The sequence below is a fragment of the Coregonus lavaretus genome (assembly GCF_964263955.1).
Source record: "Coregonus lavaretus genome assembly, chromosome: 19".
Classification (NCBI taxonomy): domain Eukaryota; kingdom Metazoa; phylum Chordata; class Actinopteri; order Salmoniformes; family Salmonidae; genus Coregonus; species Coregonus lavaretus.
The window spans coordinates 35,723,631-35,735,004 of NC_140006.1; the positions used below are offsets into that span (position 1 = coordinate 35,723,631).

The following is an 11,374-nucleotide window of genomic DNA, read 5'->3' on the forward strand; positions in this document are numbered from 1 at the left end:
CATGGGTAAGTTGACATATAAATACATCCCAAGGTTTACACCCATTGGTTGAGAGAGAGGAAAGTGATGATTGCTAAAAAGGAGCCCATAGGTAACAGCAAGCGTGCGCACATGGCTAACAGGAAGAGGAAAAGAACGAGATGCTATGCTGATGATACGTTTGTATTCATTCCCACTATGCCCGTATAATAGGAAAGAGTGAATTATGTTATGTTGCTTGATGAAGTTAAAGGAGCATTCAGACCAGCCTTCCTGATTTAACTTTCATAAACTACATTACAACAATAATACACCTAGCTTTTATCCACCCACCTGCTAGGACTGAGCATGCTATTGCTGTCTCTTATTTTGGAATGTGTAATGTCAGGCAAACTGGTTAGATATTAGATCCAGAAAGCCCTGCGCAACCATTTCATCTCCACGGTTACTGACAACATCAGCAAGTTGAGCTACATGCTGTCTGACCAGGCACAACACTGCAGTGATTGTATGAATTTATAGGCATATGCATGACCGTGTGTGTAAATGTCTACCTCTGTGACTGTCTGTCTTTTTCTGAAAAGTAAGTAATGGAGGCGGAAGTTGCAGGTGTCCAAAATCAAGGCTGGCGTATGGACGGTGATGGTGATGTCACTACTCTGCCCAATGAGGGAGAGGAGCAAGTGCGAGACACAGCGACAGGTGGAACAGTTTTTGATATCCTTCCATGTATAGTTCTGGGCTTAGTTTGAACTTTGATTAATTGAGTGGGTGAGATTATTGGAGGATGCATGAGATCAATGTCACTAATTGAAACCAAAGTCGCAAGAAGACCACTCAGATTATTTATTAATTTTTTTAAGAAATGGCAACAGATTTACATGTGAACGCTGTGTATGAACGATGTCTCATGTCATACTGAATTGGTTATGTTGTCTATTTGTCTATTTTTCAGATGATGAGTCTTCTAGGTTAGAGCAGGAACTCAATGAAGTTATTCTGCTCATGGATAACCATGTAAGAGAAATGTACAATCTAAGACAGGTCTTGTTTTGTTCTCCTTCTCTCCCTGACTACTTATTTTATCTCCCTATGTGTTTTCTCTATAGGGGCTACAAGATGAATATGTACAGTCTTTAGATTGTCCACCACCTCCCACTTCTGGTTTTCTGGGAGTTCTTAGATATAAGAGGGAGTCCCAGGACCAAGCCCCAAACCCAAGGAATGTCCTCCCAGAGGTACAACACTTTACCCATCTGTCCACTACCACACCCTAATCTCCCTCATCTCTTCATAGTCCAGTTTATTAGTTCCATGTGTCAGCCAGGGACTAATGATCGGAATATGAAAAGTCACAAAGGATCGCCCTTCAAACCCAGCTCTTCTATCTAGGAAGATCTCTTCCACTCGGCAGGTAGCTTAGTGGGTAAGAGCATTGTGCCAGTAACCGAAAGGTCGCTGGTTCTAATCCCCGAGCTGACTAGGTGAAAAATCTGTTGATGTGCCCTTAAGCAAGGCACTTAACCCTAATTGCTCTGGATAAGAGCGTCTGCTAAATGACGTAAATGTAAAAATTCAACTGGCATTGTGATGTTATGAATATAATGTGCAACCCATATACTGTATGTCATAGAAATTGTGAATAGCACACCTGAGCCATTTTTGGATACAGTGTATAACTCTGTATTATTGTAAGTGATCCGTTGTGTGATCATCTTTTATCACTCCCCCCTGTTGTCCTGCCCCAGCCTCTCAGGGACTCTCCAGTGATGTGTGAGTACTGTGGAGAGAAAGCAAGGCCTCCACTTGGTCCAGCATTTGCAGAGGACCCTGAGGTAAGGCTGGATGTCATGGATGGTAAAATGAAACGCCCTGCAACAAGCATCACCTGAATAGGTGATGGGGAATATTAGAACAGAGGAAGTGTGGAACAAAGCAGGACACATGATGTTTATGATATGCCCCTCCCCACACTCCATATGCATGCACACACACCCTACCTTACTCAATTTCTCTCTTTAATGACCTATCTCACGCACATGCCCTCGCACACACACAGCTCTTCTGCTGTGCCCAGTACCAGCAGCTCTGTGAGATGCTGGCCAATGAGAGGTGGCTTGCACTGCAGAGACCTGATCGGGAGGATGATGCAACACTCCTACCTGACAATCAGCCAACCAGAGAGGAGGAGGAGCTGCAGGCCCAGGCCAGGGACAGAGAGGAGCGCAGGTATGAGGGGTCATGGATTAAAGGTAAAAATAAGGGACAAATGTGCATCTGATTCTCTGTCTAGGAAACTGGTGACCCTAAGGCAGCTTGCTGCCTATATATTATTGGATCATTGGTTATCCTTACTAATGGATAATCTGCATCTGCTATTATTTTCTTAGTGTCTGACTCTCTATTGTTCTCCATGCTTTGGGATTGGGAAGAATAGTCTGCAATCCCATAAGCATAATCAGGTGTGCTTGATTGAGCTTGCCTTGTGTGCCGGATGGTGGAGTTTGAATTTAGGACTAACAAAATGGTTCCAAAAGTGTGAAGCCCATCTTTCCTGAGTCCTGCACACAGAATGACTGAAATCCAGCACATCACTAGCAAACTCCGCCTCTTCCTCCTCAGAAAGCAGGAGCAAGAGCGAGAGAGACTCTACCAGGACACACAGTCAACCCTCCGATCTGCAGATACCTGTGAGTACGCAACAGTTTATAAACACACATTTAAATATGAGTCTGTTTTCTGTGGAAATGATCAATTAATCACTTTAAGTTAATTCAGGATGTTCATTTTTATATATATTTTTTAAAAGCCATATATTTCCATTAACTTTGAACTGATGGAGTTGAAATGTCATTGACCTCTGTCTGCTCTGCTGTCCTGTTTCATAGACACACCCCTCTCTAGGACCATCAGCTACCAGCTGTCCACCTGTACAGCCAAAGAGGCACAGTGGACTGTTACACAACATCCTGGGATTGAGGAGGACCTGGAAAAAGAAAATGGAGACCCCCTTTATGACCATGAGTCATTTGAGTTTGGCATTTCTCCACATCAGGTACAAATTATGCATACAAACAGTTATCACCTGCAGCATGGTCAAGCAAGTTCATATTTTCGACAGTTTACTAAACAACTGCTGATTTAGAACCACAGAGTTACCGCAAGTCAGCACAAAGACACTGCCTCCACTATTCCAGCACCATTTCAACTTAAACATTTAAAGACCATCAAATCAACAAGGCTTTATATGCTTAGTTTAATATACACACAAAAGAAAAACGTAAAGATACCAAAAACAGTTTTGTCCAATCAATGTTGCTAAATATCATGCGGCTGTCCATGGTACTGATTTCTGTGTGTGCGCGCTCACGCAAGTAAAACAAAACATGCCATCCTCCTCTCTTTCATGTTGTCAAAACGGTCTATGGCTCTGTCATACGGTACACTTTTAGTTTTTGTTGTCATAAGCTACCTAGCTAAAATGCTTGCTAGCCTAACTTCCTTGCATGGGCAACAATGAGCCACTAAGTTAGCTAGCTAGTTAATGTGAGCCTACTAGGCTACATATTGAGCTTCAATCGTCTCAGGTCAGTGGCACAACATATGAATTTATGGTTAGATCAGAATCACAGTCATAATCATTGGCTTGTACAGAGAATTACGTCAAAACCACAAGTCCAAATCCCCATCTCCATCCATGGCTTAGGAAAGGGCATCAACACAAGTGATTTGATTGGTCTGAAGCCAAATCCAAAGTGACCTCCCTTGGGGGGCGTTTTGTTGCACCAGGACAGCCCACAGTTGAGCTCAGCTCAACGCTGATTGGCTAGTTCTTTTATAGTTTTTTATCAAGGAAGGCCAAACGCTTGTTGGCATCAATCAATCAAATGCTACGGCGGCAACATGTTATACTCTTTAGGTCCAGACAGCATCAGATACATGGGCTACACATACTAAGACAGAGGGGCGCTGTTTCCCTCGCTCAGATGATTTCTCTAGTGAGATTCAGCCACTTGCAAATTGATAGAAAATTATGAAAACACAGAGAGAGACGAAAGATCAATTATCATTTTTTATTTATTGGTCAAATATTTTTGGGAAGCCTGGCTTCCCTTGGCCCATGAACACACGCCACTGGTGGTAACACCTGAAAATACTTATGAATACAGGTTATCTTAACTGATAAATGCATTTTGTATATGGATTGCATTGGCAGGATGGGGCACGATTTCTGGAGAAGTATTATGCCTGTGGGAGCAAGTTTCTCACAGTCTTCCCAGATGGTTCTGCCCAGGTTTTGTATCCTTTCACAACATAAGTAAACTAATTGTTGGAGATTTTAACTCATTTAATAATCGGCAATGCATATTTTGTTGTGGGTATCGTCCATCCTTATCATCATGCCAAACAGCTATCCCTCTGGCTTCTTGGCCCTGGTCATAATCTCTGATGGAAGAGGAAGGGTATGCATTGTACACAATGACCACTCCCTTGGGCAGCCATTCAGGGCGCTGTTCCAATCTGATGGCAGGGCCACATGTTACCACGGCAACAGTAATGTCTGGTAAGACGGGGCCACTCTTTGTGATTGGTTATTGGTAATAAAAAAGGTGTACTTATTCAGGAAAATGTCCTGGCCGTAACGTCACTATGTCTGTATCCCAGGCTGAGCTTGGACGCATCAGGAGGTCAGTGTCTGAATGATGCGGGGGCCAGGATCAGAAGGTGGAGTTGGAGAGGCCAAAGCCAGACGCCCACCCCCCTGCGGCCGGTCTTCCTGTCTTTAAACCGCAGCCTGGGGGTGAGGGTCCTGGGACAGGAACACGTGTTTGTCTCTTTCCTGGCTGGTGGCCAACAGGCCAAGTTCAGTGTGGGGGCCTGTGTCCAGGTAAGCATACGCCAACTCACACTGACAAATGTACTCATTCATATACACCTGTCCACACCAACACATGTCCTCTTAGATGTATTTGGGGGACTTTGAGCGGTTCTGGATCGGTTCTGACTGACATTTTGGTGTACAAAGTGCTCTGTGAACGTTGTAGGGTCCCATGTCTTATAGTGCAAGAAAGCCCCATCTCTCTGCTCTCCTCTCCCACCGGGACTGACTTGAAATGTCAGGTTTCAGACCCAACATTTGCATAGGCCGTGATGTGTCACATTTGAAAATATCTATCACCATCTTAGTAATGAGCTCTGTGATAACAGCCAGACAACGATCAGGACACATGGAAATGTCTAAAACAATCCCTTCATTTCCTCATTATTCTTTACTGTATTCCATGTTAGCGTTGAGCTGCAGACGATACGTAGCTCCTCTTGTAGTCAGTTACCTCGGTAACTTGATCCCAGGCAGAGGTAATGCATAATCATATGATCTGGGTTATCTTCAGTTGGCACGTAAAACGTTTGGAAATTGACAATCGGATAAGAGTGTTGTCAGCTGGGTCTGTGTTGAATTCCAATTAGGTTATTTGAATCTGTGACAGGTCTGAATCTGTGAGAATGGAAGAAAGATTGGTTAGTGGGCTACTATAGCACTAATATAAGAACTAGGGCTGTCAGTCAATAAAAAATATGTTTGTTGATTATTATTTTATATTTTGAACTATTATGATTGGCAGCATGGGGCAAACATCTACATTAGAATACACTTTTCATGCAAAGATGTGGTGTATTTAATTATGCCTCACTATGTTCCTGTCCAACCATTTTTATGCAAGTAAAGAACCTGTCAGATAAAAAATCCACGACAGGCCTGATGGAAAACAGCAAACCTTTCCGAAATGTCGACAAAACGAAATTAGTTCGACAGGGGTGGATCGTTTGTTTGTTGATTAACTAAATCATGTGATAAATGGCAGAGGAAACATTGTTGATAGAATAACCATTATGTCGCTGTATATTTGCAGTCACGCGATGCTATGTTGTGCGGTCCTCCCACTATGACTTGGAAAAGCATGAAGGGTTAATCAGGCTACAGATTAAATTAATTAAGGTGAACTTCACAGGATGGTGGAAGTGCACGGCGATGAGCTTGATGGTAATTTCCAATAAATTAAATATCAAGGATTATTATTTGTAGGCTATGCTGGTGACATGATAGTCGGTGCTTGGTTGCTAATTGACAACAACAAAAAATATCTTGCTCTTATCCATAACCTCATTGTGGCTGCGTTCACACAGGCAGCCCAATTCTGATATTTTGCCACTAATTGGACTTTTGACCAATCAGATCAGATCTTTTGCCAATAATTGGGCAAAAGATCAGAATTGGGCAGCCCATGTAGCCCACCCTATCTGAAAACTGTTGTCTAGAGAGCATGCACCAAGGCCAGATTGGGCATGTTTGCTATATCAGAACACAATTTGTGACAAAACCATCAGTATAGTTGAAAATGCAATGGAAACACATTGAACTTTGTTTTTTTATTCGGTACATGAAAAGACATGATGCAAAGTTCTTTATATGTGCACTTCATCTACCCACTGCTTTCTATCTGCAACAAGCCAGCTTGATGGAAACACACCTCTGCTGGTGCATATCTTTTTTACGCGAGTAGAAAATAATTTACTTGAAAAACTTTCGACAAGTGGATGGAAACTTAGCTACTGCTGCAATACTCACCAGAGCTTCTACAACTCCCATAGGCTTCATCTAAAATGATAAGCAAAGGCAGAAATCAATATTAGTAGTATAGTACAGTAGTATTATAGTAGTATAGTGTACTGTAGTGAAGGAAAATCATGGGCTTAATAAAGCCATTTTTTGTTTAGAAGCCAACGTCACGTTCGCGTAATGCGTCAAAGAGCCCTATACGCTGATGTCAGGACCTTGACTAAATTAACAGTGATTGATGACCAGGAAAACATACAAGACTGATGGCTATAGCTATGTTCAACGACTATATTATTCTTCTGGCTTTAGCTAGCTCTATTTGTGAGAGCTAGATAACTTTTCATTACTTGGCCAGGAAATGATTATCTCACCATTTTCACCTTCAGCATCAGGGTCATTTGAAAGAACATCTCTCTCAGAGGACAGATTGACTACAACAGCCAAGAAAAAAAACATTTTATGCCATTATTCTTTTTCGGATACCCACATCTATCAAAAATGTCATTAGTCATGAGAGATGATGCATCAGGGAAATACACACATCTATGTTATTTTCACCACTTGTTTAGTTGTTGTTGATCATTTTCAAATTGACCTCGTAAGAATACTGAGCATGAACAGAATACTTACCAGAAGTGGCATCACCTCTTGGATCTAAAATAATCAATACATGAAGACATTAAAACGCAATGATTATCATGCATCAGCATCAAATATAAAACAGAGGTCCTGGAAAAGAGACACCAACCCTAAGAATGAAACTCACCAGTCAAACTCCCTCCAACTTGAGCTCTCAGTGCAGCATTCTCTTCAGGATTAGGAGCTGGGAAAAATCCTTTCACATTAGTCTCAGAACCTAAGTTCTATGTAGAGTATCATCCAATGTTTGGTTCCACATGGAGAAGAGTCTGTATGGCTCTGATCAAGCCAGTGTTTAACACATTTGACTGCTAACAAAACATGAGTCTAAATAAAGACAGTAAGTAATTAACCAGCATGGTTAGTACCTTTTTGGAGATGGAACTTGGTTAATATAATGCACTGTATTCTTCGGTTGAGCACCCTTGTCTCTGTTAAAGTTGGGCGGACACTCATTTGGTTTAATAGGCTATACTCACCAGCCAAATGTTTAAGTTGGGCTGACACTCATTTGGTTTAATAGGCTATACTCACCAGCCAAATGTTTAAGTTGGGCTGACACTCATTTGGTTTAATAGGCTATACTCACCAGCCAAATGTTTAAGTTGGGCTGACACTCATTTGGTTTAATAGACTATACTCACCAGCCAAATGTTTAAGTTGGGCTGACACTCATTTGGTTTAATAGGCTATACTCACCAGCCAAATGTTCATTAGACTCAGATCTCCGTCTGTTTTTGAAAAACAGAACAGCAACAACAACAGCAACGACAACAACAGCAACGACAGCAACGACAGCCAGTAGAAGATGTGATCGCTCCTCCTCCTCTTGTTTTTTCACCTCTGTAAGCACACAAGAACACACAGTAGTCATTCCATTGGTTTCTGCATAGTTGTTATATAAGTGTACGAAGTGCAATCATCTTTTAATGGTGTCCCCATTAATTTCTCCAACATATAAAAATTCTACATTATCAAAATTCGGACCTTAAAGAGACCATTTTAATTGCTCACAAACATCAATATGTCCATGCTTTGAAGTCATTGAATTGAATAAATAATTTTACCCCAAGTGTAATTCCGTGGTTTAGGGAAGCTTTTATGATTGACATCACATCGATAAACGACAGACTCTAAGGCGTTAATCCTCACTGTCTTCCTCAGCTGGTAGGTGTGGTCTTCGTTAGGTCTGACTCCCGATGAATGGACACCCTCCATCTCCGTTAGGAGGATGTTGTCCCTAAACAGATTCATCTCGATGGGTGATGACTTCGGATAGGATCCGGTAATTAAACAAGTCAGGTTGACCCACCCAGGTTTTAAAGAGCCACTAGGGACAGTGTAGACCTTTGGAGCAGCTACAACATTGCAGAGGCATAAGAATACATGGTTACTTACATAACATAAATATGAGACCTGGATAAATAGGTGATAAGAGACACTGATTGACAGTGGGAGAAGTGATAAGAATGTGATCCATACAGGTGGGGATTACATGACTGTAAAACTGTTCTGAAAGATCTGGAACAGCTAATCAAATTTGACATTTGTAAAACCAAAGTGCAACCAATAGTAACACTCACATGAGTTCTTGCTCTCTAATGATCGAAAACTATCAAGTACCACAGGACACTTAACATTCACAAAGTTGGTGAAAGTGTCTTTCATGCTCAGGGTGTTCCATTTTTGTGCAATAGTGTGAATATGTTGAGCATCTTCATCTTTTGGAATCCACATGTTTGAGTTATGACTGAGGAGCAGCACTGTGTTTCCATTATAGGCAAACTCAGCAAAGCCAATGTCTTTCTCCGTGCTAAGGCCTCCAGTGGTGGTTATATATTTAGTACAGCCAAGTCTCATCTGCACAATATCACCCCCTAATACGACAAAGATGGAAAGGATTAACATGCATTTAGTACACTGAACTAAAACAACGCTGAGAAAGCAAAGGTGCAACTCACCTAAGTTATGTTTTACAAAGTGCCTCTTCAGGTCTACAGCACTGGATAAAAAACACGTATTAATGTCCTGTCGAGATGAAATACTTTCTTTCCACTCATAATATCCAAAGCTTGTCTCGTTTTCATTCCATCTTTTTTTAGGTACAGGGGAATTGAGGCCTCTGCTGTAGAAGTCCACAAGTTCACCATCCAACAACCCAAAAACTTCATAGTGGGAGGAATTGAAGTAGGTGTACACGTACTGAAGTTCATGTTTCACTGTGAGCGGGTGATGTTAAGAGAAAGGGAGAACAATGGATGACGAGAGAATGCCTATTAGAACTTCTGATAAACTTAAAATGCATAATTTATTTAAAAACAACAAAATCATAGAATAGGCTACATGTAGGCATATATAATATTTTCATTAATTAACAGGATATCAGAAATACATTTATGAAAGCAAGACTATAAAAGCAATACTTTTTTTAATCTGTCTTAGACTAAGACATACAGTATATGCACTCTTCTAATTCTCTGGAAAATAAATTGAAGTGATTTCTTCTCTGAAAAGACAGGCCTAAACATTTCGATAATAATATAAACGTGAGGGTGAGAGTATAAGCGTGAAATAAAATTAATTGAAGTTTATTCTATGCTTGTAGGTTTCATTTTCGTTATTATAGAGACATGGATATTTTGCTTAAAGCTACAATATGTAACTTTTTGGGCAACCCGACCAAATTCATATAGAAATATGTGTTATAGATTTGTCATCCAAACTGACATTAGTTGAGTTTCCATTGTTTTATAGCCTGAATGCGATGCATAACTAGTATTTTTCTAGCTTTTTAGTAGAGTACATAGCTAGAATCTATTCTATATGTAATTTAATGTTTAAGATATTCTGTACCCTAGTCCTTATTTGAACTATAAAAAAACGAACGAGTTTAAAACGTTTTGTTAAAATGTTATAGCCTAGCAGAACAGCCCCATTACGTTTGCTTTCACTTTTCAAAAACGCTTTTTCAAATGTTTGTAAAAACATAACTTACCTGCAAGTCTAACATCACTTAGCGAAATAAACGAACAAAGAAGCAGTGCAATTAATACATATCGGATAGGATTCATCACTTTGTTGGCTACTTATGGTAGATTCTAGCATTAAACTCTTTCACCATACTCGCGGATAGGAGCCTGCCTGCAGTCGCGATTGCCCCTCCCAAAATATATATTTTTCAGTGAGTTTGAGCCAATTACTTGTCAAATAATATTACAGTCACTTGTTGGTAGGTGAATATCCTTATGATAGTTTATTTATCACAAAGGAATAGCCAGTCTAGACCAGGGTTCCCCAACTGGCGGGTTGCAGGCCGAATTTGGCCCGCAGGTGGTTCTATTTGACCTGCCAAGTCTTCTGAGCAAAACAAAACACTTCTTATTTTATTTTTCTTGCAAAACAAAACACTTCTTATTTTATTTTTCTTGAATTTTCATTGTTGGACATAAAAGACTAAAAACACCAGGAAATCAGCTCCATGTGATTTTAATTTAAAGTAATCTGTTCCCAAGTATTCCCACGCATAACAGAGAGACACATGACTCCCGAGTGGCGCAGTGGTCTAAGGCACTGCATCGCCTTGGTTAGAGTCCAGGCTCTGTCGCAGCCGGCCGCGACCGGGAGACCCATGGGCGGAGCACAATTGGTCCAGCGTCGTCCAGGGTAGGGGAGGGTTTGGCCGGCAGGGATGTGGGTTCGTTTCCCACGGGGGGCCAGTATGAAAAAAAATTACAATAATAATAAACCCTGTATGCATTCACTAACTGTAAGTCGCTCTGGATAAGAGCGTCTGCTAAATGACGTAAATGTAGAATGTACAAATGTAAGCAAGGTTTGAAATGATTATGCTTTATAAATGGAAAGACAGCCATAAAAATAAATACGTTATGCGGTCTCAGAATAATGCTTCTACATTAGAAGGTTGTGGAGGATATAGCGAAACAGTATCATCCTGAGGCTACATAACGAGACAATGTCAATCATATTCATTGTCTGTTCTTAACATATAGGTATGATGGACATTTTTATATCAGAAAATGTAGAGGGGGTAATGTAGACTATTTTCAGAACATACAGTGCATTCGGAAAGTATTCAGACCCCTTGACTTTTTCCACATTTAGTTACATTACAGTCTT

At 40.8% G+C, this 11,374-nt stretch overlaps 1 protein-coding gene and 1 pseudogene across 4 annotated transcripts; one reads left to right on the forward strand and one right to left on the reverse strand.

Moving 5' to 3' along the window:
• The first annotated feature begins 453 nt into the window (after positions 1-453).
• LOC311146604 lies at positions 454-4,963 on the forward strand (annotated as a pseudogene). Its single transcript has 10 exons — positions 454-681; positions 935-996; positions 1,089-1,217; positions 1,728-1,814; positions 2,039-2,208; positions 2,602-2,669; positions 2,868-3,034; positions 4,196-4,278; positions 4,391-4,543; positions 4,645-4,963. The product of its transcript is annotated as an uncharacterized misc_RNA (transcript).
• LOC311146605 (H-2 class I histocompatibility antigen, Q8 alpha chain-like) lies at positions 4,038-10,408 on the reverse strand. Of its 3 annotated transcripts, none has more exons than XM_084183129.1 (10): positions 10,233-10,408; positions 9,199-9,456; positions 8,821-9,114; positions 8,305-8,595; positions 7,937-8,080; positions 7,365-7,421; positions 7,229-7,252; positions 6,970-7,029; positions 6,608-6,637; positions 4,038-5,459 (listed from the first exon to the last, which is right to left on the reverse strand). In XM_084183129.1, the coding sequence occupies exons 1-10, from the start codon at positions 10,306-10,308 to the stop codon at positions 5,419-5,421; spliced, it is 1,275 nt and encodes a 424-aa protein (XP_084039255.1). In that variant the 5' UTR covers positions 10,309-10,408; the 3' UTR covers positions 4,038-5,418. The 3 variants fall into 3 exon arrangements, with proteins under 3 accessions (XP_084039255.1, XP_084039256.1, XP_084039257.1); XM_084183130.1 differs by having other exon boundaries at positions 4,038-5,476; XM_084183131.1 differs by lacking the exons at positions 4,038-5,459; positions 6,608-6,637; positions 6,970-7,029; positions 7,229-7,252; positions 7,365-7,421 and adding an exon at positions 7,430-7,668.
• Between the last annotated feature and the right edge of the window lie 966 nt (positions 10,409-11,374).